Source organism: Cinclus cinclus, chromosome 3 (genome assembly GCF_963662255.1).
Source record: "Cinclus cinclus chromosome 3, bCinCin1.1, whole genome shotgun sequence".
In the NCBI taxonomy this organism is placed as follows: Eukaryota; Metazoa; Chordata; class Aves; order Passeriformes; family Cinclidae; genus Cinclus; species Cinclus cinclus.
The window spans coordinates 54,615,943-54,643,846 of NC_085048.1; the positions used below are offsets into that span (position 1 = coordinate 54,615,943).

Genomic DNA, 27,904 nt, shown 5'->3' on the forward strand with positions numbered 1-27,904 from the left:
AAAGGAGTATTTATGCCCCCCAACACAGACACGCTAAACACAACTCCTCCCAGCACTTTGTTTCTGCCTAATCAAGTTTGGAAATTAACAGCACCAAGATGCTTAACAAGCAATTAGGGCCTTGCAGGCTGGTCTCTCCAACAGGTACAGAAATTTGTGTGTAAACACTCCAGCACTGACCCCCTCACCAGCCCCTGCCTCACAGGCTGGGCAGCAGCAGCCACCACACCTTCCAGAACCATTCCTGTGACTCCTGAGAGCTGGCCCTTTGTCTCAACCAGAGGTAACAGGTTCCAGTGTCCCACCTCCACTGGGATTCAAGGAAGAATTGTTTCATCTGAGAGCATATGTGGGAGGCACCCCCACACCATAAGCAGGGTTTTATTTCAATAAATCATTAATGAAAGCAGGCAAGGCACCCACAGGGACTCTCAGCAGCATTCTTCTCCTTCAGAGTGCCCCAACCACTAATACCAGAGAGCAGTTGAACAGGCACATGACTCTGAAAATAGAGACAATTCCATGTGGGAAATAAAGACAGGCACACAAATCAGACACAAAAGAGCAGAGACCACAGGTTGCAGCAGGGGTTTGGAAAACGCAGTGCTGTGCAATCTGAAGAATTTCCAAGCTACTTGGTACTATTGCCCCAGCCTGACTCTCACCAGCTCCTCATAGTGGAAGCTTTTATGTACTGGCTATCCCATCTTGCAGTCACTACTGGACAAACTCAGTGAAGAGGGTATTCATCCCTTTATAAGGTAAACAACCAGTAAATATACTATCTCTTCCCCAGAACAATATTGTTCAAGGTGGTACACATTTTAGTAGAGAATCCTCCTAGCAGAAAACCAAACAAGAAGACAAATGCAATGCAAAAAGTATCAAGCATAGACAGAATTTCTGATCTGTCAGGAATCAGAGCTGAAGTTCTGCTGCCAAAGAGCTCTTTTCATTCCTCAGCATGTCAGTGGAATCTGTCACTGACAGAGGCAAGTATGAGGTATTGCAACAGGGAAGAGATTCTACTGGGCAAATAGGATCAAGTCATCCTTCTGTGCCTGTTTGCAATAGTGCAAATAGTTTATTAAACATTAAAGCCAGGAAATTTCTAAAGTCAGTTTTAGACAGTTCACTGTTAAGAAAGCTACCTGGCTAAAATGCTGACTGCTGTTCTAGTTTAGGCTAGTGTAGTGTGAAAACAAAAATCCCAGTGTATTAGCAACACTAGCTGAGAATGCAAGATGCAGGAGCATTTTCATTAACCAGGTGAAGTACTGTACAGGAAGAGAGGTTCCCTGGGGCCACTTCATCAGCTGAGCTAAGATTCTCTGGAGTTGTTCAGATGACATCTGTGCTTTTAAAGATGGATTCTTAAAAAAAAGCAAGTACTAGAAAAGCGTACTCTTTAAAAGACCTTTATTTCAGTTGTAGGGTTACAATTAATTTATGCTTACAGTTAGATTGCTCCCAAATAATATTTCATAGCTCACCATGTACACAGTGCATTCTCTATCAGTTTGGTATGGAAGAACTTTATAAAATAGAGATTAAGTGACTTTTTCATCTGTACACCTTTCAGATTAGTTCATCAAGATTAAGTAAAAAGGCAAATAGATTAATTGGCAAAAAAGTGTTTTTACATTTTTAATATATTAGTACAAAATGGCACAAAAGGAAAAAAAGTCATTTAAAGGCTACAAGCATCAAATTTTTAAAATGCTTTCAGTCAGTTCAACGATTTTAACTTAATTTCAAATACCAGTGTTGAACTTGGAATTGAACTTGTAATCTTTTCTTAAGCTGTGTGAAAGACATCACATACAACTTCAGACCTGTTCATGGAAACTAAATCACAGCAGTTTCACAACAGTGACATTCAAGTGAAGCTAGGAAGTTGGGAATTTCTATTTTTCCCAGCAAGTCTATGAAGTCACAGACTAGAGCAAATTTTCATCTAACCAAACCCACTCATGCACACTTCAGATGCAAAGACAGCAGATGTGCGCAATAAAGCACAGTATTTCTTAATGCAAGAACTGGAACAAAAAAAAATCACATAATTACATCATTCAACCTTCCTACCTTTGCAGACAGCTTCCAGATATAGCCATCCTTGATGCCAGATAGAGAGATAAATGGAACATTTAAAAGATTTCAAGCAAACTGAAGGCTTAATTCACAGGCTCCAGGTATAAAGAGAGAACACATCAACTTCAGCAACCTACATTTTATTTTTGAACCACCCATATCAAATGGGTAGGTGAATATGATGGAAGGGAAAGAGAGAAGAAATATATTTCTAACTTAAAAATAAATTCTGAGATGTGAATTCGTTGCCTCAAGCAACAGTTCAGGAGTTTGTTTTGGCAGCAACATTTAGCAGTATCCCAAAAGATGACCCACCCTGTCAACACAAATTATCATTACTTTGATGAACCCCCTAAACCTTGAGATGTTTTATGTTCAAGTTAATGGTACAGTTTATGATCTTGACTGTTTTTCTTCTGGTAAGACAGCACCCAAATCTGAGAGGACAGGCAGTTATACTGATGGCAGTACTGAGAAAATTATTTCTCAGGTTAAAACAAAAAATCTTATTAAAAAAGCATGATGAAGTTCAGAATCACTATTTTACTCAGCTTCACAATGAGCAAACTATGACTATGAATTTCCTTTCCTAATTTAAATACAAATTGCAAAGCTTTCTCCAGAGACTTATCTTGTAATTAACCATAAGATGACTCCAAGAAGCAATGCTCCAACAGCAAGTATAATAATGAGTATGCACATCTTCTTTCGGGATCTTTGCTGCCAAGAGAGAGAAAACCAAGTTGATTGAAAACTGTACTACATCAGAACATCAGAAAACTATTCAGATGATTTTATGGTCCTACTACTTGTGCAATCTAACTAAATTGTGTCCTTATATGTAAAGATGGTCAAGTCATCTACAGATGGTCAAGGAAAAAAAAAAACAAAACCAACAGTTATCTACCTAACTTTACTGCTATATTATTTAACAGAATAATTTCAGTGGCATTTTCTGGTACACATAATAAAATAACGGAAGAAAACATAGTAATGTAATGAATGGATGTAATTAGAACTCTGGGGGAAGTAACATGAGAACAACTGACAGCATAAGAGGAAAATGGATAATCAACTGCACAACAGAGGAGGTAGAAATGGTCTGCTAGAAAAAAAAAAAGAACTTAGTGTATATACAGAAGGGAACAATGGACTACAATTTTAGACTGCTGTGTATCCATTCACAGTTATTTTAAAGGTGTTTTTGTCAAGTTACTTAAGTAGAACTTGCTCTTAAAGAAAACAAACAACAAAAAAACCCCAAACTAAAGAGACATGACTAGAGACCCACTTATATAGATATCACTACAATAAAGTCCAAATTATGAGCATGTTTCGGACTTTCACACTTCCCATACAGGTCTGTAACTTGAGACATCAAAGCACTCAAGACCAGCACCACTCTGTCATCCTTTACCTGAAGGGTATGGAATCTGAAGGTTTCCTTCACAGGATGAAAGAAAATTACCAATGGGTTTCTCAGGCTCTTGCTGAGAGCCAAGGAATAACAACATTCAGATCTTGGGATTCCAGGCCATAGCCCCAGAAGTAAAGCCAGTCTGTGCTGTACTTGGCAAAAGTTCTTCTGCCTGGGTGGTTTTGATGTTTTGGGGTTTTTAAAATTTTCCTCTCTGAAGAACAACATCTGTGTCAGTTCTCAATTGAAGCTGTCAGTTCTCTGCCCAGTACTACCCAGAGCACCAAATTTCATAACAATTCTCTTCTTCTAGTTTGTCTCATTACCACTTCTCTCACCATCAGGCTAAGATTTCTTTATTTCACTGTTTTACTTGCTAGAACTTAATCAGTTTGCTGGAGTACCTTCTTCCTGTGTCCATTATCTCCTTACACTCACAATCTCTTCCTTCTGCCTCCTACTGACCCCCTCTTACCAGAAATACATTGAAGTCAAACATTTCCCCTGCAAAACTACTTCAGCAAGGCATAGCAAGCTTATTTCAATATGCAATTGATCATTTCTACAATGCTGAAGCAGCCTGGCTTTGCCCATATGGCTCTGCTGTGTGGATGCACTCCACAGGGAAAATAAGTGACACAGAGCTTATCCAACCACAAACAGGAGCTGCAGGTATATCAAGAGCCTTGTCCCTCCCAGCATGTCTGGGCCTCTAACACTTCCTTGAGGGGGTCAGGCCAGATATAATAGTTGCTGAAACTTTTCAGCACCTTGGAACAAGGATAAGTTTTCAAGCAAAGGAAAGTCCAAATCCAAAGCAAACAACACAGTCCTTTCATCCAAATAGAGAGCAATTCTGCAGTATTTGGTGCCTCCTGCAAGACACACTCATCAGAAGCTAGCCAAGTCTTGATAAACTACCTTTGAGATGGAAGATCCTTTCCTCCTCAAAGTAAATCATGAAGCTTTTAATTTTCAATTTTAACCAGAAAATGTACTCTTTACACTAAAATTTTTGGCTGCTATTATTTTTTTCCCTGAATTTTTTTAAGTATCAAAATTGGAGTCCTCAAATGTACGTAATGTGCCAATTAATCCCACTGAGAATACAGTCCAGGGGTGCACCCTCTCCCACATCTGAAATCAGCAGGCAGTCTTTCAGACATTCTGTCACTTATTTACTGTCCTAGCTACTACAAATAAACATAAGATGATTTAAAAAAAGAAATGTCTAAGGACTAACTCTAACTTAAAGGGGAAGATTATTTCTAAGAAGTTCCAAAAATGTTATAAAGAAGTGGCATATGAAGGTATTAAAAGGCTTTTCAAAACAATTTGACAGTTTGAAATATGTTTTCAGCATCAGAGTAGCAAGTAACAAAAGCTGGACATAGACAGCTTCAGGAAGATTTCAGACAGCAAAAATTGGTGCTAACTGGCCACATCTTCAGAAGACTTTCCTGCCTGTCTTCTGTAGTCCTCCAGTGATCTACAAAGGCTTGCTCTCCCATATACAGGAACCTTTAACTTCTTGAATTATAAAAGTAGGAGTCTGTGTAAAGTTTTTGTGTTGGTTTTGGGATTTTTGTTTGTTTGTTTTAAGTAAAGGTGTAACTCCAGGTGCTCTCATAGAATCTTAAAAGATTCTGAAACAGCCTGGCTGGAAACCCAAAGCATTCCAAAGTCACCGACTTTTATTTTCTATTGACCTAGAAACACCATTGTAGTCTAACATAAACCTTTAAGTCTTCAAGCCTTGAGGAACTTATTAAGCAAAACCCAAAGTGCATAAATGTGGGAAATGCAGGCACAGAAAGCTCCCAAGGCCTTATGCATACAGGCTCAGAGATAGAGATGGATACAATGTTTGACCTAAGAGCTTGGAGAAGGCTTGGAGAATTAGAGCACTGAAGCGAAACAGACATGAAACAAGAATATAAGTTAGTAGCTTAAGTAGAAAAATGTTTTAGGCAAACAGACATATATATTATGCAAACAAAGCAATATGTTAAGTAAGACAGTAAAAGATTTTAACATTCAGCAAGAGAAACTGTTATGAAGGTAGTTAGAAGTTTAAGATTAATCACTGTAAGTTTACGAAGTGTTATTTGGTTGGTTGAAAAATGATGCACTGTGGTAAAGCCATGACAGACAAAGCAATTAATGACTGGTGTAAAAAGACATTAGTGAACTTTGTAGAGGTATTTGATTGGCTAAAAAACTAATATAAGGCATTGTAACTGAGAATTAGATTGGATTCTGATGTTATGGTGTTGGATCTAACACCTTTAATGTCTCACCCTTCCATGAGACTTAAAATGTAATGAAGCAATAAACCATCTTTTTACAACATCTCTCAGCAGTCCTGTCCCTCATAATTATCCCAAAACATAAGACAGCCTAAGTCAGGACTGCTGCAGGACAATTTTACATAACTGGCATTACCTGGTAGTTCGCTGCCCTTGACAGCTGCTGGTTTGCTTGCTGCACATGTACATCTGCATTTTCCACATTGGCTTCTATGCTGTCTTTGTCATAAAAAGAAAGATTTCAAATTTTGAGAAGTCATAACCCAGACAAAGGTTTGGAATGCTGAAGTATATTTGAGAGCATATAAACAGCTGCCCCAAAATGCTGGCGTCTTCAAGAGATGGTACATCAATGTACCTTGTAATATGAAAACTTGACCCATCCTACCCATATGCCCGAGTTCATTCCAGAACTGCTCAGGCAATGATTGGCTGAATTCATGCCAGGTAACAGCTCTCCTGTTCTGCACACAGGGCTAACACTTGGATACCAACCAGGGCAGAAATTTTCTACCTATTTTTTAATTTTAAAATTACCTTTAACTTGTCCTCCAACTTGCTACTGACTACCCTCTGCTCAGATTAAAAAAAAGTTCTAAGGTTTATGAAACAGAGGCCAACATACCAAACAACACCCCGAGATTCATGATTCTAGTTTGGTGTTCTGTCATATTGATACAGATTGTATTTTTTGCAGTAAAAAAACATGAAGCGATTATGGGTCAAGATGGTAATAAAAAGCCCTGAAAATATATTCTGGACTTAGACAAGAGCATGGCTTAGCAGTTGATGCAAAAAAATTAATTCTCCAGTTACATTTTGGTAAAACAATAAACCTGTGTGCATAATAGGCAAAGCATGAATCTTTGCTGAATCTGCACACTTAAATCCATTAACAAATACAGTAAAATGTCCCACAAACTCCAATTTTATGTACAAATATTTCAAAAAACTACTTGAAAGACATTTTATACACATAAAATTACATATTTTAAGCACTCCTCCTTACTGCATTCCCTGTCAGCCAGTCTATGCATTACTAGCTTGTACCTGATTTGCTTTAGCACTGATAGTGTCAATAGAAGAATTTTTTCCAGCAAATGGAAGTTCTACACTGCAGCTTGCCAGAGAAACTGAATATAAAAAAAAAATTCAGGTAACATTTGAATTGGACTTACCTATCACATCACCTTGTTCATGAATCATCATTCCCAGATCTTTGAAAATTTCATTGATATCCATAATATCAGCCTGCAAAATGAAATCATTAATGTACATCACACATTTTAGCATCTATGTGCATTTAGATATAAATACTGTTCCTTCTCCTCCAGGGTATGCATCCATAAGTCTTTATACTACAGGATGAAAAAAACCCTAATGTGCTTATTTTGAAGGTTTTTCTGGTACTTTGAGACCAAGTTTATGAAGCCCTTTCTAACAAAAGTTTCAACGAAACAGAAAATCTCTGTATTTCTAGAAATGTTTAAAAAATCCACTTAAAAATGAGCATGTTGAACAATACATTGGGAAGACACATGAGGAGAGGTATAATTTTGCTACATTTATATTCACTGTTTAAAATGGCTCAATAATATGACCACACTGGGAAAAAAATGGATGTAATTTTTCTTGCAATCACATGAGCACTTTTATTCCATAGCAGAACCACTGAAGTTAAACACAGTGTATCAAAACACGGTTTTCATACAGTAGATTTCAAATATACATTTCACATCTAAACACGATATTTGCAGTTTTGAAAGGAAAAACCACACCTACAGACAAACCCAAACTCCTCAAGATTCATGCCTCCACTTATGCTCATGCTTCTTTAACTTGCTATTTCTTTGGAGTATCAAAAGCATATTCTCCTGTAAAACCACTTGTACTTACTTCAAGCTGCCTAATGGAAGATTCCCTCTCCTCAATAAGACGGAGGTCATCTTCTGTAATTTCTTCATCTTGCACTTGTGCTTGTGGTTGACTATCAGACAAAACAAAAATCCATGCAGAAATGAACAAACACAATGATAAATTATTCAGAAGGATAAACTGCTATTAAGTACATAGCACATTTTACATTATCAGTTAATAAAATGGGTGCTTTTACCCTTGTCTGCCCCTGGCTAACAGAAATTGTATAACCATCACAGCTTTGGTGCAGCACAGCTGCTGGAGCAGTGGTGCACAGAGCAGGTGGCTGACTGGAAATTCTAAGTATGAATACAAGGTCAAAGTTCCTTCTGAACTATCAACTGCAGAGTTTACATCTATCTGAGCAACAAAAAAGAAGCTGAGACTAAGAAACAATTCTTGGAGAGTATGGTAGTATTGGGAGCTCCCAGTAAACACTGGGCCCTTACCACAATAGTTTTACTTTATTTAAATTGGACTCTTTCCTAAGTTTGTGTCACAGAAAACCCAAATGTAGCTTAGGGGAGCTTAAGGACATGGTTGCAGCTGAAGCATCAGGAAAAAAAGAGGGACATGATGTGAACTGCTTCTTTTTCTCCCCATGTATGCCATCAAATATCTTCTTTATGTTAAAAACAAAGCAAGCAAACAAAAAATCATGGGCAGCTTGCTTCCCTGCAGGCCACTTATTCTGAGTTAGGTTAAGGCATATTAAGTAATTCAACCTACCTGTCCCAGGAGACAAGTGTTCCCTCTTTGTAGTTATCTTCTGGAACCCCACCCTACATGATCAGTGTTTAAGAAACATAAATAAAACATTAAAGCCCTGAAAAAAGCACTGGCAACATTTCTATAAGGAGTGAATACTAGAAGGTTTCTAGTAAGTCAAACTGAAACATGATTCAACACGTTCTCATCCTGATTTTGTTTATGTATGCATAAGGCTGAAATACAAGCAAAATCATTTAGCTCAGTAACTGCCTGCTACAACTTACAAGTACAGAACATGTATTTGGTAAGGAGTGAAAAGGCAAAACTGATATACTGACAAGGAAAAGCTCAACATCTGAAGCTACTCAACACATCTCCACCTTAATACTCCAGTGAAATCTGGCAAATCATTCTTTCCCAAAGGGAAAAATCTGTTGATATCTAAAGGTAGAGTAAAATCAAAACCTACTAGAAGCTGCTTTTGCAGGCTTACAGCATGAACACAGGGGCAGTTCATTCCTTTGTGTGACAAAGGCAAGGAAAAAGTAACAGTTGTCCAGGGAGGTTATTATAGCTTAATGCAGCCTTTACTATAAAATCATACAGCAGCATGTTCTGCAGGATTTAGACTCAGCTATAAGCTAAGTAGCACTGTGGAGGTAAATCCAACACAAAACACCACTAACACCAATGCAAAGAATACAGTGTCACGTTTTCTGATACTTACAGACACCCTTGAGCTGGCTCTTACTCTGGCTACAAAGTCCTTTTCCTTCTCAGCAGCTTGCCTTTGAAGTCTTTGGAAATTCGTCAGTGCTGTGGTGAACTCCCCCACAAGACGGTCCTTCTGTATTTTTCTTTGACGCTGTAGGAGAGAAAGTTTTACCAAGTCAAATGAGCTCAGGCTTTTTAAGGCTTTACTATTTCCAGTCTGCTAAATACCAAGGCATATATACTTTTTTCTTCTGAATTGGTGTAAAGGAAGGCTGTCAACAAAATTATTTGCAATTCCATGGACAAACCTTCTTTCTTTCTGGGATCACATAAACAGACAAATTAAGGCATTTGAAGAGGAAATCAATGTTCTTATTTTCATTTGACAGCTGGAAATGAGAAATGAGCAGTGATAAGAAAGCTTCTACCTTCCTTATTAGCTGCTGACTGTAAAATCTTCTGCTTTACTGTGAAGTATTTTGACACCAGGAATGCTAAAATACGCAGAGGTGACTGAACATTGAGGGGAGGAAGGGTGCAGAAAAGAAAGAACAGAGCACTTCATATGTATTTTACACAAATGCTAGAAATACATATTTAGCTGAATCCAGAAGTGGGTTCACATACCCCCATAAATGCTTTATAACAGATCCAGAAATACTTGTTCTAACCTTTCAGGTTTGTTTGTCTTTTTTTTTTTTTTTTTTTTCCCCCAAGATGTAGTGAAAGGAAGGGGAATATCAGGCACCCAGGAAAGCCTCCACCACATTTTCCTAAATATATGCATATATCAACCCTTACAAATTTCTGAAAGGTTGTCATTTGCCATTCATGAATCCGTTACTTATGCATTTCATTAAAAAATAGATTTGATAAAAGGGTAAAATTAAACAGTAAAACATTTCACTGTGAACTTTTCAACTCCAAGATAAGCAAACAGAAAAAACCCAACAAACTAAAGATACTTTGGCTGAACTAGAGGTTACATGCCAAGACCAAGTTTTAACACTGCTGCTAGAAGTTTACAGTGACAGGATGAGCACACATAGACCAGGGCCTGCCATTTGAACTCAGTGTTTTAAGACCATTTACTTTCCCAAAGGCTCCTTAGTAACTACCCACAGACCAGGGAAGTTGTTTAAGTGACAATAACATGAATCCATGCTTTCTAGGATCCTGTTGTTCTCTCCTTATTTAACTGAAAGATTTTGCTGAGATAAGAAACCACAGGAGAACAGAGAGGAGTGTACTAACCACAACAGCCACTTCACATGTTTCTGACTGAAAAGTTTTACCCAGACCTCAGAAAGGTTGATTCACTAACAGATCCTGTCTAGTCCTCTTGAGAAAAGAAAAGCCTGTACTTTTTGATCAGCAGAGCACATATGCAGATCTGAGTGATGCAGAACAGACATACTGTGATAATCAAATTATTCAGACACTGAGAGAACAGTGTTTTGGCACACAATTCGTTGACCCTGGAGTCAGAGTGCTGGCAGAGTCAGATACAGCATCACTGCAATGGATTACAACGTGTCCAGCTACCCGAAGAAAAAGAAAGGGACAGCACACTGCCTTGATTCCCACCACTTCAGTCACACTACTTCATTCCTGATACATAAAAACAACTTTGAGTCAAGTCTGGACAGCAACAAAATATTCTTACATTTTAAGTACTCCCGCATTGTGCAAATGTGTTGACTAACGAAACAGAGCTTTGAAAACAGGAATAAATAACTGAAGTGACTCCAATACTTTACATGATCCAACATAATTGTCAGACAAGCCATGCTTTTTTGGTTTTATACCTGTTCACTTGTCGCAGGCAAAGATCCAAACTCTTTAATGTATTTGTCAGTTTCTTTGGCAAGTTGGTTGGTGTATTGCTGCTTCTGTTGCCTAAAACCAAATGCAAATTTTCATTAGAGACCACTGGGTTACTTTGCTGAATTTCACGGATTCTCAGAAAAATATCAGTACCAAAAGCTCCTCTGAAGCACATAAAGCTATCTTTATTCTGATCTTTGCTGTAAAGGCACAAAATCATGGGTTCCAGGCAGGACAGGTATTGAAGAAGGCGTGTTCCTCAGTGTGACAGTATAATTAACAACTACTTACTTCCACCCCCCTTAGGTTTCGTCTATTTTATTAATGTGCAGCAATACATTTGTAGTCATTTTGAATACATAAATATACTTCTGATATTATCACACAATCCTTTACCAATATTCACTTTTTTTCCTGAAGCAACTCAAATTCTTTACCTGCTTCAGCATCCTACCCGCCCAGTCTACATAAAAAGATTTTAGCAGGAAAGCTATTATCAAGCCATCAGCATCAATATTTAAAACAATCAACTCTCAGAAAGGCCAAATATTCAGACAAGTGAGAAACATATAAAACTCAAGCAAGCTTACTATATATACACACAAATTATTCCAATAAGGGTCTGAAGAATGTCCTTAACAGTTTCTGTGCTGTTTAGGTGTGAATTTATGCCTAGATCCTGTTTGGTTATTGCATAAACTATGTATGTTGCTCTTCACCTGTTCCCAGTCCCCAGTAAAATATCCCCCTGGATTGTACCTGGCTAATGTTATGGGCCCTGAACTCAAGCTATTATGAAGAAATTTGGCTGTCACAAAATAAACATCATAGCTTCGATCCAACACACATCCCCTCCTACTATTTAATGGCCACAGCACAGCATGAAACACACAAAAAATGCAAGGTGAGCACATGTTGCTTACATTCATTTGTGATGCTGAGATTAATGTGGCAAAGGAGTTAAAAGAAAAAAAAAATCATACTGGTTCAATAGACCATGCAGAGAAATAGAGAACAGCTGCTGTCTCTCCTAGAGGCATATTAGTGGAAGTCCACCTTTAGGTGACTGAACTCCAGCAGAGCATCTGCCTTGGGAGTCTGATTTCACTTCTATTATGTTACTATTCCTGGTACATACTTATTTGATAATGTCAGACCTCACTGTAGCTTTTATCACTAAAAACAACATTTCCCTTCTTCTCCTAGTATCCCACCTCACAAAAAACCCACCCCAACATATTCATTACCTTGTGACACTCCTACAGGCAGATTGGAAACATTGACTGGAGTGGAGGGATGTGGGGGTATGTTTTTGAGTACTGATACTGCTTTCTGGTTGTGTCACTTGGCTAACAAACAGCACAGGTTTTATAGATGTACTGATACTGCAGGCAGCGTGCATGGGCTGATTCGAGTCTACAGACTACCCTACTTCCAGAAAGCACATCTCAACATCTAAGTTTCAAATATTTCTCTGTGCCCACTTTTCTCAGGGAAATCAAGAACTCTGCCTAACAGAAATCCCCCTCATCACCTAAGAGGAGATTGTTTATGATGCAATGAAATGTAGCATTTTCATGTGAAGTACTCACAGCTGTTGCCTCAGCTCAGGCGTGTCCTGTGGTGTTCCAAGCTGATGTAGTATTCTCTGTATTTCAGCAGCTGTTTGTGAAGAGGAAGAAAAATTTGAGTGGGGCAGAGAAAATTGCTACTCAGTTTTATACATTTTTGCTTGACAGTTCTAAAGCCATATAGATAAACTGACAGAAATGGATATGGAGGACTTTTTCAACCTACTACAAATATCCCATTTCTAAGTCCCAGAACAACTACTGAATGATTTTTGCCATGTCAAAGACAAAATCTGAGGTTTCTTATGAAGGATGGGAATGTATTCAAATCTTTAGATAGAAAAAGGCAATTTCAAGATTAGCCAAAAATTTCATTATTGTAAGTCTAAATCAGAGGTTACCTATTTTTTAATAAACATCACCATTCTTATTATTTTATGCATATCATTTTGGAAAACCATATGGGAGACTTCTCTAATGTTATCTCACACAAAAAAATTCAGAATCCATGCATAAATGAAGAGACAGCAGCAAAGCATTCATGGGTTTGCAGTACATCAAAGAGGAAATAAAACTCATGTGTCCAGGTTTAAATTGCAATTTGACATTATTATGCTTTTAAGTCTAGGATAAAAACTGCTGGTAATTTTTGAGTGTATTTCATAAAACATATTCATTTTGAACTGCCAGAATCGACATATTGCCTGAGCCTTATTTTCAGCCCATTTTACTGTCACATGAGAAAGCAAGGAGAAAAATGGACAGAAACTTAAAGGATGGGTAATTTTTCACTATACCTACTTTTGCATTTTAAATGAGCGGAAAAACAGCAAAACATGACTGAAGATTTTTTTGATTTTGGCTACAGTCACCACTGGCTACTAAGGACCAGCCCTTCCCTGCCTCCTGGGCGAGGCAGTGTCCCTCTCTGCCCACACTTCTCCTTGGCAGCTGCAGCTGCTCACACACACTGATTAACACGAGCTCGGGGTAATCAAGCCTTCTTTTTTATAGTTAGTGTAATGCATTGTTTTAAAACAAACAAAAAGATAACTGGCTGGCGTTATTTTCAAGAACATAGAGTTTTAATATCTATAAAAACGAACACTAATTATCCTGTATTTGTTCCAAGGCACTCCCCCTTCTGACTCCAGAGCCGAGGCATGCACTTTTAAAAGAGAGAGTAAAAAGAAAACCAAAACAGACAAAGTCCCGGTGTGTCCTACCGCCACCTAGAGGTACATTATTTAACTGCAAGTAAAGAAATGCAGGATTGTGTTTTAAATAAAAATGGCCTATACTTAAAATATTTGCATTCCAAGCTAATTGCATATCTATCCTACTTCTAAAGCCGAACACAAGCAGATAATTGAGAGAAAATTAAAAGCCAGCACTGCAAAACTGGGCAGGCACACAATTCCAGATGCAGAGTCCACGGCAGTTCACATCTTGTGATTCAAAAATTTAGCATAATTTAAAACACATTTTACCACGAAGTCTGTAAGTATGCTTAATAATAGAAAACTTCTAATAGGACTTCAAATCACAAGATGAAAAACTAGAGAAAAAAATTCCTAAGGACTGAAATAATATATTTTTTTTTTCAATGCCTCCTGCAATTCAGTATTTCCCACCTTAGCCTTGGTATTATTGAAAAATTTTAATTATTTGTTTATCTGAAGTACACCACATCGAAAAACAAAAAATGCTTATTCAAGTAAGTAAATGTGAAAAATAGGCAGAGCAGAACAAGTAAATTTTGGCCACTAGTCTTCAGTAGCACTCCAGAAGATGCTTCATTAAAAAAGCCAAAAACAAGGACCAGTGTAACAAAGGAAGTAGAGAAGCTGACTTTCCTGAAAACTTGATTTACAGTATATACCTACAGGCTGATGAGTTAAAGAACTCCACTCTTTGTACTCCTTGTATTAATATAAAAATGCTGGAGTGTATACTGACTAAAAAATACATTCTTTACAGTCTTACAACTCCTTTGGTTTGGCTTGTTATTTACTGATTTCTCACTGTAGCTACTTCTCATTCAAATATTTGATATTATATTATACATATAATCACAAAGCCACCTAAACTATAGACACTATATTTCACAAACAAAAATTTTTAAGAGGATTAAGGATATTATCTCGGGGATCACAGAGGGAAAGGGTCTTCTTCCCTCACATGCACACACAGGTCTCACAGAATCTGATTAAAAGCAAGAACCAGCTTTGCAACTTCTCAGATCATAAGACAATATCCCTTACTTAGTAGCCTCAGCAACTCCTACTAAAGGTTAGGCTGCAGAAATACCCCTGCTTGCTCCTTCCACTGCTCCATTTGTGGAACAAGCAGGCAATGAAGAGCAAAACTGCTGAAAACCTTGGATTACTCTTTGGAAAACAAAAGTTCCTAAATTCCTGATTTCACTGCTGATGGTTGTATTTATAAGGGTACTGCCTCTTTCATTTAACCAACTTTTCAGCCCTGTGTAGGGAGTTCAGGCTGGCAGATCACAGCACACAGCATCTGCTCTGGTCCCCTCAATCCATCAGTAATACTCAAGTGTCCCAGAGAGCCAAAGGCTTAGCCTAGCTCACAAGGCCCAAGCACTGCACTGCAAACATACTGGTAACAGTCAGGAACCCAAGATCACAGCACAGCTTTGACAGGTTCCTAGGCTACTTCATTGCTAACAGTTTTCCCTTCCCCAATTTCCCAATTCTTTGAACAACCCAAGGAGTTCCAAAAGACAGGAGTAATCTAAGGTCCCTCCTGTCCTGGATGGTACTGATCCTGCCATAGAGGCTGACTGGATCTTGTGAATTATCTTGATTCATTTCAGTGCAAAGCTCAGTACTTAGGCTCCTTGGGCATACACAGGTGGCTGCTGGACTTTGCTCAGGAGCTGCACAAGGGCACACACCACGTGTGCATGCAGGCATTCTTTACTAAAGTCACAGGGTATGGCAATAGCCTGCATCACAGGCTGTAAACTCCTGCAGCCACTTCACACTGCACATCAGGGTAGATGTTTGCATAGAATGAAAATCAACACTCTGTCACGGATCACACTACACCAGCAGGAACAGCACCTTGCCAGCTGTGGGCTAGCAATAAAAGAAAGCAAGTCCACTTTGGAAACTGAGCAGAGCAGGAAGCATGGTACATGACACCATGCAAGCAAAATGCATTTTTTTCCCAAGAAACTGATACCTTGCATGCAAAGGAATCTCATTTTTTTCACCAGGAAATTAGTCTTGTCCTAGAAAGAAGCAATACCATAACATTAAGACGACTTTTCATTTGTCTTTGTGATATTCCTGATCTAGATCTCACAACACACAACTGTTAGCTAAGAAAAGCTACTCGGCTTCTCTAAGGCTGGTCACATGCTCAGGAACAGGTCAGACACAGTTAATGATGAGCCAGAGAAACAATTAAGACCTAACCTGAATTCTTACAGAGAAAAATATTCAGCTCATGTTTATTTTTACTAAGCCAAACAGTGGTTCCATTTCTAGTCAGTTCCATTTCAGTCACTTCCTCTAGTTAAGGAGAGCATAAAAAGGAAAGTATTTGTCTCTGATGTCAAAGATATCTCCATTTCTCTACAAGAATCAAGGAAGTAGAGATAGTTGCAGTGGAAATATTTACAAGGTTTGATAGGTAGGAGTACTCAAGAAAGAAGTTCCTGACTGAACTGTAATAAGTACAATTTTTTCATAAATAAAACCATGTTTCACTTACTAGATCACACAACTACCCTTGCTTTAGAGCTGGCTAGCAAAGAAGAACATTTCCTCTCCTTCCTGCTCATCTTTCCTTGTTTTTCAGCCAGATTTGCAAAGGTGTTTCATTACTACAAGTAAATCCATGTTGACATAACTGCTGGTTCTGGTCCTTGAAGTCAGAACATTTAAAAGGTGGCATAGGAAGTTTTAAACTTAAAATAAAGGCAAAAACAATTTAATACAATGAAGGCCAAAATGTAAACAACTTACTTCCTCTAAGATCATGAGTATAAATAAGCTTAACCCCAAACTGTGAATTGGTCATCACCGTACAAGCTGTACCACCACAGCATTGCTGCAGTAAAAAAGGTAAAAAAAACCCACCCAAACCCCTTCCTAATGCTTGGAAGGCCATGCACCAACTAAGAGAATGGAAATTAAGAACAGAGTGGAGGTCACCCACCATCTCTGGTAGGGCTAAGAAGTGTCAAAACACTGTTATTGATATTAATCTAGAGCATTAGCCAGAGGAAACTGAGGATGGTCTTACTTTGCAAGGTTTAGCAGTAACTCCAGCTACAGGAGAAAAGCTTTCTCAAGCTACCCACAATCAGCTGTCTTCCTGCCTTAAACTCTGTTCTATTTCACATTTGGAAAACCAAACTTTAAAACCCCAAGTGGCCACGACCAAGCTTGTTGCAGCTTTACAGATGGAGAATGATATGTATGAACAACATAATCCTGAGAGTTCTAAAAAATATACCTCAATATAGAAGCATGAAACTGAGGGCAAACATGTTTAATGAGTGCTGTTTATAACCCCACTGCAGTAACCTTACTTCTTACCTGAATAGCACAAGACTGCTTTATAGCCATCCAGCAGCTGTTTCCTTCAACCAGACCCACCACACTGCCCAGTTTCATTAAAGCTATGGTCTAACACTTCCGCAGAAAATGTGGCACCCACTGGGTGAGCATGGAAGAAACATCAACAGCAACACGAGCAACTGAGGCAATGCACTGCAGAGGACAAGAACCAGACAAACAGGCAGAGCAAGCACAATGAAACCTGCCTTACAAAACAGCAAGGATTGGGACCTCACAGGAAGAAGGAGAACAGCTCCTCCTGAATGCTAATTGTAATGGTCTCACCTATGCCACCATCCTATACTTAAAAAGAGACAGACAAGGTTTTAGTAACTGTATGAGGTTCACAGGGTTAAAACAACAAACAGGTATTTAAAGACATTGCTTATTCATTATTAAGACATTATTACAAAATTATCATTTTCCTTATTCCTCTGCGCAAGGACAATAAACAGAACCAACGAAATGTTCCTTTGGGTACACCTAACACAACATTTGATTTACTCCATGTGAGCCTAATGCTGCAGCTATGGCTTCATAAGGCAAATAAGCAGTGACTTCATCACAGCATCAGCACAGTCACCCTGCAGAAATGCTTTGTTAAATACTTCACATACACTGTGACCTGCTAGGTAACTATGAAGAAATCTCCTACTTCTTTCCAGCTCAACAAGTGAGTCAACAAACAGCACATCCAGTTACAGATTAATTTGTGTGGAATCCAATAAACTTCAGAGTCCCTTCAGAGCAGGCTACTGGAACAAAAGAATTATTTGTTAAAATTATACCAGTTCAAACTGCTTTTGCCTAGGGACAACAGACTTCCTCAATTTATTCAAATCGAATTCAATGTGCTTTCTTCTGCACTTCAGCTGAGGGTACTTGACTAAAGATGACAACATGCTGCAGAAACCATTCTTGGATCAAAGAAAATTAAGAGAGAGACCTTTTATAATGGCACATTGTGACAGGACAAGGCAGAATGACTTCAATCTGAAAGAGAACAGGTTTAAGAAAAAAAAAATTCTCTACTGTGAAGGTGATGATGCACTGGAACACGTTGCCCAGAGAAGCTGCGGATGCCCCATCTCTGGAAATCTTCACAACCAGATTGGATGGGACTTTGAGCAACATGATATAGTGGGGGGCACCCCTGCACATGGCTGGGGGTTGAAACTAGGAGATCTCTAAGGTCCCTTCCAACCTAAGATGTTCTATGAGTCAGTGATTCTGATTTAGTTGCAATTTCTCCATCAGATGAAAGTCTTCTGTGTGAGACCCTCTTTAAGGCTATTAGTCTAGTTCACACTCCCTCAAATTTTACATAAATCACAATGCCACAGTGCTGTCTTGCTAGCCCTACTTTATCCAAGAGTGACAGTTTATCAGAAGAATCAAATCCAGGACACCAGTCAAAAGATACCAGCTTACACTAAAAAGCATCCCCCAGGAACTCACCTAACTGGAATCAAGTATCTAAAATATTTCAGTAATTTGGTTTTAAATAATTTGCTTTATTCTGTCTTAACTCTGTGTGTAACATTGATTATTCTAAAACAGAAGAATGCATCAGCACAGAAAAACAGTAACTGATGCATGTGTGGAAAGAAGAAAATAAAATGAGGTTGGGCCTGAAGATTGCCCTCTGAGCTCTAAGGACGAAAGACTCAGTAAGCATGAAGAGTGGGAAAACATCCATTCTTGTAACCTCTTCTTTATATTTTCTTACAGCTTCTGGCATTTCTAAATAGAATCATGCCCCAGAGTGACCAGGAACACCAGCACCAATGTCTCAAGTTCAGGATCCACCCTCAGTTTTTTCAGTGCTGCTGTAATTATTTCATTCTAGTGTACTCCTACCTATAATGGTCTTTCAAGGACACAGTGAAGTGGGATTGAAGTATTAGCTGTTCTTCTAATGTGGGCGTAGAACACACTAAATACACACTGTTTAAGTGCACAATAACTGACCATGCAATCAATTACTACAGCTCAGCCAAGGGGAAGTCATTAAATCAATCACTTTATCTTCTTATCCAAAAGTATCCCTGGTACCTTCCTGACACTGGGAAATCTGACCATTTCTCAAAAGAATACCAGTAGCTTATTAAATTATGAAAATGAAGCATAGTTCTACAGTAAACAGTAACTGCACACACACCATAACCCAACCCACTTACATGAAGGAAGTCTGGTTTTTAAGAGGCCAGGTCTTTACTGCAGCTGCCTCAGGAGCTGACAGGGAAGGAGACACAATACACCACTGGTCAACACAAGTGAGTGGCTTCTACTGCTGGGTCGCTCACAAACCATCACTGGCATGGGTTTATTCTAAGCCCTGACAGGTGTTAAGCCCTCAGCACAGCAGTTTTATAGGAGATTTGATAGAGGGCTCTCTGAATTATCAAACTGCTATGCAATCTCCTGTCCACAAGGAGGAAAATCCAACAAAACTGAGCTGCAACAGGCACTTTAAGTACCTTAGAGAGGATCTGAAATATAACACTCCAGAGACAGGAAGAAGCACGAGGACCCTGGCCACATCCCTTCTCCTCTGCTGCAAATGCAGGCTGTTTTGCAAAAGTTGTCTTGTCAAGGTGAGTCCATTTATACTAACTCCATCAACAAATGCAACAGTTGCTCTAAAACTGTGGATGTCTTCACTGGACAGTGCTATTTATAATAATTTTAACAAAATACAGTGCCGGTCAAGGAAAAATTCTGCCTTTTCTGCACATAATGACACAGTGTGCGGGGGCATAGATGGAAGACCCACTTTTTCAGTCTACTCTGCTGCTAGCATAAATAAATCCCTGTCCCTCTTGCACAATGTCATCCAAACAAGACAAAGACAAGACAAAACATAAAAAAATATTAAAAGACTTTTCAGATTCATAGACAAATCTGTAAGGCATGCTTCCTTAAATGTTTATGCTATTTTACACAGAACGAAGCTTTTAAGAAGTGCATGAAAATGATTCAGGTTTGAGGTTTTCAGAAATAGGTTATTTCTGTGAGAACTGTGAGCTTCATAACTTCACCTCATTGCAAAGACAAGCATTTAGAAAGATCCAAATTAGCTACCTTGCTCCTCAATTCCTTAGCCTAGGAAGAAGTCCACAAAATGAAATGTAGAAGGATATAATGGTGCTTAAAATCCCTAAATAACAAGCCTTGTCCTGGTTTTATAGAAACTTTGTTCTAAATCCAAGAAACCTTCTGGACAACAGCAACAATAATAATATAACAATTGTTTCAGCTGGCATGTTCCCACAAAGTTAAATCTGGTTAACTGCAGCTAACTGGAAATTTCTGACAATACCACTGTTAGAAGTCTCAACAAGCTCTATCGGGAGCCTATTTTCTTTAGAACCACACCTGTACAAAACCACACTTTATATACAGACAAAACAGAATTTTGTTTTCATATAGGCTTTGATTTCAACACCTCAGCAATCTCATTTACTTCTCATGTGTCCATCTGTGTTCTTCTTTAGCCAAGAGTAATCATGCAAACCTGCTGGTGTTTCAGTGACAGATACAGCTGTTTGTGAATGTTTCAGGCTTTTTAGCAGAACATTTTAACTACCTACTGGGTTTAAACCATAACAGAAAGGTATCTATCAAAAGTCTTAATATTTTTCAGGGTTTAATCTACATCTATGACTTTCTACAGTTGGAAAAAAGTTACAGGCAAAGTCATATGACTGATCTAATTTGACTCCCATTTTAACAACATTCAGTAAGAATAGTAGCTTATACAAAACTTGAGATGCAAAAGAAATTGAACAAAATTGTTGTCACAGGACAGGTATCACATGACAGAGGGGATCTCTGCTGGCTTAAGCTGACCTTCCAGGAATGTGCTCTATATGAATTGAGGCTTATGCTGCCTAAACAAACAGCAAAGGAAGTCAGCAGAAAGCAGAAGTCCCTATGAGAAAGTATCTCTCAAAGTCAGGCAGACTCCCTCCAACCATAAGTGGATTGTGGCTACTAAATTTTATTTCATTTTATTTGCATTATCTTGCAGCATGCACAGAATGTGTTTGTTGAGCTGGGCTGATCTTCAGTGTGAATGGACTAGTCAAACACTCTCAGTGACCTACCATGCCAATACTGAGCAAGGGTAGATTATGCCATTCTTACTGGCTTTGCAACCAGCTCTGCACAAAATTCTAACATGACCTGGAAGAGTTGGGAAGTGAAGGAAGGGTTTGGTAGGCAACAAATATGAATGCATTACTACAGTAAGTGTAGGTTCTCTAGCTGCTTGATTACTGTTTGCGAACAATAAAAAAAGTGCTTTAAAAGAAGTGTTTTATAACCCAAAGACTGGGTATATTTTACCAATATCAGGCTTTATTCTGTGTTCCCAAGCAAAATGCAGCATTCTAAACTGCTTCTAAACGGACAGCTCCCAAAGCCCAGCTCAAGATGCCAGTGGAGACTTGATGGTTACATGTCTAGCCTGCACCATTCCTGATTTTCTTCAAGGACTGCTCTAAGTAGCATATTTGGTAGCTACAAATAAAATACTAAATACAAAGCAAAACAAAGGCATACTAGCCTCCTTCCTCGATGAGCCCCACACATCAGTTATTTAAGTATGTGGTGGGGGGAGGGAAAAGCATGGCTGGCTACTTCTTGCACAGTTCCTGTCAGAGACATAAGTTAAATCCTTCCGGCTGAGCAGAAGAGGCACCTACTCCTCTAACTGCATCTTTCCTACATTTGTAACTGTGGAGTTACTCCTGTAGAGAAATGCAGCTCCCATTTTTCTCCCTTTTGGGAACATATTTTAAAATAAAATGCTTTCCCTTCTTTTAGCCACACAAAGAGAATCAGGTCTTTAAAACACAGAAAACAGTCAGATTTCAAAGAACTGCTCCCCCTCATCTTCAGTCATAAGAAGTCTGAAAGTTACATATTTTAAAGCCTTTAAATAAGGTTTTTTGTTTGTTTCACTTAATCTACTTTCATCTGTCTATTTGCTGAAGATCAGATTTATACTGATAATTACATGCCCTTCCAAAAGAGAGGGAGGACAAAAAAAACAAAGAAAAAAGAAAAAAATAAAGAAACCAAATCACATATAGATTCAATGCACTCATCCTCCTAGGCATATCCCAGTATCCCAGGGTAAATGAACACGCCTGGTAGAAACAGTTTCGTAAGCAGGCAAATTTGTTTTGTCACAGAGAAATGTGAGAACTCATCTCATATCTGTGCATCACACTCAGTCCTTTTCTATCCAGTTGCTGTAAACAAGCAACCAAGAAGAAATATTTCAAGGAAATATTGAAGGAAGGCATTTAGTTTTGTCTCAAGTTAATAGCATTGCCATTAAGCTGCCAAATAAGTGAGAGTGCTACCTGTGAAACCCAGTTCTAGAACAACTGCTCCTTCAGTAAATACTGACTAAACCACCTTGATAATAGGTTCTGTCTGCAAAGGCCAGACAGGTTGGAGCTTTACATCCTACATATATTCTTCCACATATTCCCTCTTCCATATTCTTGCTCTTCGTATTCTGAAAGTTAGGGACAAACCTCAACCACTCTTAAATGCACTGGACTTCTAAAATATGAAATGTAGGTCACCTAGATTTTATAAACAGATATAATATACGCCTGCAATGAGCATTACAGTTACTTTGGACTAGAATCCAAAGAGACCATCAAACCTTAACCATCAGTTGTGTTCTAGTAAGAAAGAAATTTAGCAGCTGCCAAAGTCTAGCTCATTATACACTTCTTTGGCTTTATTGTTTAAATCCAAAGTTCCCTTAGCTGTTTGCAGACCTGCTTCTCATCACTTATCACAGACCCTAAACCAAACCAGCAAGACAGTTTTCAGGCATCACTGACCTCACTGAGGTTCAACACACAACACTGCAGCTCATTTGAGCACATGTGATTCAGATCCCCCAGACTTCAGAGGACTGCTCAGAGTCACATGGATACTCTAAAAACTTCAAGAGTGGGTCTGAGAGCCTAACCTCTCCTGCCTGAGGCTTGCCACTCTTCAGATGTCAAAAGCAGCCTTAAGTTTTGCAACTCCAGCTTCTCAGTGAAACAGCTGTAACAAAAGTAATAGAGAAATACTCCACAGACTAGTTCCCTAAATCTCAGCTTGGAGACCTCACTGATAAAACATGAGTTTCAGGCTGAGGAAAGCAGACTGCTCTCTAGATGTTGTTAAGTGATGTCATAATAATTTATTTCTGCAGAAATGTTGGAAATGTGAAACAAAGCACATCTGTTTGCTAAAGAACAGCTCAGAAGCTTCTATACACAGAATGTTCTGGGGTTGGGGATCTCAAACACAGGCAGGTGTAAGACAACCCACAGTAAAGACAGCAGCATATGCTGCTTCCCATTAGCTAGCTCAATTTCAATCGTCAAGGTCCTAAAAAGGACTCACCAACAACCTCTCCTCCAAAGAAACTCAAACAGCCCAGTACAGATAGCATTTATTGCAGTAACAATTGCAGTTGAACAAAGCTTTGTACAAGGCAGAAGCAATTTATAGCTCTCAGCACATCTTCAACAAAACAATCGACAGCATGACTGGATCAACAGATAAAAAAATCTGTTCTTTAAAGATAAAAGACTAACCAAGATGGTACCAAACACAAATGTAGAAAGAACAAACCAAAGAACAACCCAAACCAGAAAGAACGCTATCTTGCTACTGATATTATTTTAGTAGTGTGTTAAACCAGCATAGAGAGGAGTTTTCCTAATCAATCAGTAACAGTGGGCTGGATGAACTAGAAAAGAACAAGAGTATTAACACAACAGCAGCATCCTGCCCATGCATTATGAAGCATGAGGTATTTCATATTCATATTTTATCTTGAAACAAATCAGATTTATTACCTGGAAGGTATGTAATAATTCAACTTCGAAGAAATATTAAAGATTGTTGTTGTCACCCATGCTACTTCCTATAAACTGTGGTCTATTACAAAATCCTGGCTGCACTAATATAGTAAGTTCTGTATTTCACCAACAAGTTAAAGGGCCAGCTTGTAGCTGGAAGGGCCAGTTTCCTTTCAACTAATCTGTATCTCACCTCCATCCCTGTAGAAGTATTCCCACTTCGTTTGCATGTCAGCAGAAGTGTGAACTAGTTTTGAGGTACCTTCTGAAGTAGCCTGGTGATCTGAAATTAAATTCTCTTCCTCTGTTAATCTCACTCTGAAAACTAGAGTATCTACACACCTCCAGGTTAACCAAGAAGAAATTCAATTGTGTTGACACCTCTCACAAATGCTTAGCATTTCTGGGAAGAAGTGAAAAACCAAGTCAACTGCTTAGATGGAAATCCATGCATTTAGGATCAAGATTCCTGTGTCTCTCCCCCTTCCCTCCTAACCAAGACAATAAATTGCAGTCTAAGACACATGTTCAGCATCTCACTAGCACTATAGGTGCCTAAGCCTGCAGGTTTCTTCCCATCTGACCTAGAAGTTCCAGCTGCTCACACATTACGATAGAAAGCTGGACAGGTATTACAGACAGGAAAAAAAAAAAAAGCTAGAAAAGAGTCCGTAAGTCCTTAGAGACCTCAGTTAAGGAAACACATTCATGACGTCCATAGGATGCAGATTGTCATAAAAACTAACAGACTGCAAGACTAACTGAGAGGTTATAGTTCAGTCAGATCTACAGAAGAGCATGGGATGGAAGCCAGCTGTGTCCCTACCAGAACCAGAAAAGTGCTTGGCTGAAGCTTTTCAGAGCAAAGCTCCTGATTCTGAAGCCACGCAGCAGTGGGGTTAGGAGACATTTGGACTTGGGGCTTGGCATGGCAGTAGCATCTATCTGGTGCTCAGACTTCTAAATTTCAAAATACAAAAGACAGCCAGACTGCAGATATACCAGAAGAGTTAATTATGCATGGGCAGCTTGCTGTTAGTGTGCCCAGGGGAGTAGACACAGAATAAGGAAGAGAAGGGATGGAAGGGGAAAGATGAGATAAAGGAATCACTGAGTCCAGCACAAGATGGTTAATTACGTTCAGCAACTTTCACAATACTTCAGTTTCAATTGCCGACTTTACATTTTCACTTGACAGAAAACCCTTTCTTTACATCTTGGAGCCTCAGTGTCTGTCACAAGTTGGCAGGTGCCTCAGGAAGACCAAGTTAGAAGCCATCAGACTGAATGAATTCACTGAGCAGACTTTAGGAAATAAAGTATACACAGAGTTTTTTGCAGAGCTGGTTTGTTAACTTTAGGTTGTGGAAATACAACACAGAAGTACAGAAATTTTTCAATAAAGCAAAATTGCAGTTTTTGTCCCTGTCTGTTGAGACCTTAAAGTCTTTCTGGAAGAAAATACAAAATGTAACTGAAAAAACAGGAAAAAACCCAATCGGTGCCACTAACTTGTGCTACAAATACCAACTTCTAGAACTTGTTTTGCAAAATAAAGATCAAAATTTTAATAAAAACTGACATACTTTACTGTCCAGAATTAATTTGAAGTTCTAACATTAAAATACTCGCTTCTGTATGCACTCTGCACAACATAAAACACATACACCAAAACTAGCCACATGTTGTTCATCACTAACTCCCTTCTGATGAACTGTATTCTTTACATAATTTGTGAATCAAGTTGTATTTGCTTTGCATATACACACATTAAAAATAAAATGGAAAATGGTGGATAAGGGGAAAAGGATTGAAAATCCCAGCAGCCTAACTAACCTTTAGCTTGAATACCCCAGTTAGGTGGCTAAAAAATATCAAGTAGCATGAAATTAAGCACTGGTATATTAAAACTTGCAGACTCTTATGTACATATCTAAGACATACAAGGGACAAGGGGAAGCTGCAAGGCCACAGCTTCTGTCCCTGCTAAAAAAGTCAAGCTTCAGCAAATACTTGATGCAATCCTTGCTCAGCAAACACCTCAACCCACCATCTTAAAGTGCCCTTTAACTGCCAGGTCAAAACTGGTGAATACAGAATGATACTATCTGTACTTGCCATGGAAGATCACTGCTAACCATACACACAAAAGGAACTGACATGCTGTGTGGGGTGCCACAAACATGCCAAGTGAGTAGGCAGAGTTGGAGTTAATTACCATGAAGGAACCTGAGAAACTCACCTAGAATGGGGGCACCACCATTACTAAAATTTTACACAAAACATGCACAAATGCAACTTACAGCATTGTGTGATCTTCTGGATGTTAGAAGTTATGCGTTGGGCTAGTTGATTGGGATCCCCAAAACCTGGTCCGTATGACATGACTGAGTAGATCTGCTGTCACGGTCATCCACAACAGGAAAATGACAGACACTCTCTACCTACAGAAAACAATAGTTATGTTTCAGTCATTGGTTTATACTGATTCATCTTTTTAAAGAATACAGGGGAGAAGGTTAAAAAAAATCTCCATACACTGATGTTTATCCTCTCAGAAAGCACTGTACTTCAAAGACAAGAGTTTATTCTTTGTCAAACTTCTTATGTATTTTTCCCACTGTAATCAAAGAAAGAGTGTAATTTTCATTTCTTGCCATTCCAGAAAAAAAAAATATATGTTTAATCTGAAAATGCCAAACGCTATGAAGAATTACATCCCAAACCAATTATATTGTTATTTACATACCATATATCACCCATCCCACCAGTACAATCCAGCGTAAGTAACCACTGGGAAAAAAACTCCGCAGATATCACACAAGACATCAGAAAAAAGGCAGCGCCCAGTTTCCTCTAAACACCAATCATTTGCATCAACTTCAGTTTTAGTTTAACCCAGTGTTACCTAAATTCTATGAATTAGCACTTTATCTCATTTGAGCTCCTGCATTTGTCAACATGAATTCATTTTTCAACAATTGGGGTATTCAAACATTTTTAGGGGTGTTTTTCCATCCATACAGATCAAATTTCAGCATGAGCTCATGTGCTCATATCCTAAATTGAAATTAACAAGACACAGATTACAATACCTGTGCAAATCAAAGCTAGAAGTTTATCTGCTCTGCAGTGAGAACGCAGAATAATCAAGTGCATACACATCCAACACAGTCCCACAATTTCATCCAGGCTGTACTCTCCCGCACATCACCTTCACAGGTTGAACATTTTAACTTCACCACTTCCCTGCATTTCTACTGTTAAACCCAAACCATGTGCCTTCCAAGCAATGTCCTCTTCTCCAGGCCCATCAGCTTCTGGTTAAGAGACACAGCTAAAACTCAGTTTCAGGTATAAAGAAAAAGAAAGCACATTTACTCTGTAACAAGAAGGAAATTAAAAGGCCAACTGATTTGTCAAGTATGACAGCAGCTGTGCTACAATTTGCAAACTCAAGTCCTTACAAACTTTTTTATAAATACAAGCAATTACAAGTCCTTGTTGCCAAATATTTCCTTTCACCTTTGGAAATGCCTGCATTAATACAGGCAGCAATACCCTGGCTGTTTTCTATTAAAACACAACTGGTATCATAGCTCTGTCATATGAAACGATCTCTTGTGGAGCCAAGACACTGTACTGGTCTGACATTGTACATCCCACCAAAACTTCACCAGTGACATAACTACAGAGGTCAGGCACAGTCCTGCTGCCCTGCAGGGGACATGACCTGTGCCCCATGAAAAAGCTGCTGCTACCATGAAGACAAATCTTGCATGATTTTGAAATGGCTGCTTCACTACGATCCCATATCGTGTCTGGAGTCTCCAGGCCCTGAGGTGTCCCCTCTTAATGAAAA

General features: G+C 38.7%; 1 protein-coding gene across 1 annotated transcript; it reads right to left on the reverse strand.

Moving 5' to 3' along the window:
- Nucleotides 1-1,854: 1,854 nt before the first annotated feature.
- STX7 (syntaxin 7) lies at nt 1,855-26,468 on the reverse strand. Its single transcript, XM_062488818.1, has 9 exons — nt 26,346-26,468; nt 12,579-12,648; nt 10,968-11,058; nt 9,173-9,310; nt 8,464-8,516; nt 7,714-7,804; nt 6,996-7,068; nt 5,954-6,036; nt 1,855-2,811 (listed from the first exon to the last, which is right to left on the reverse strand). The coding sequence occupies exons 1-9, from the start codon at nt 26,425-26,427 to the stop codon at nt 2,719-2,721; spliced, it is 774 nt and encodes a 257-aa protein (XP_062344802.1). The 5' UTR covers nt 26,428-26,468; the 3' UTR covers nt 1,855-2,718.
- Between the last annotated feature and the right edge of the window lie 1,436 nt (nt 26,469-27,904).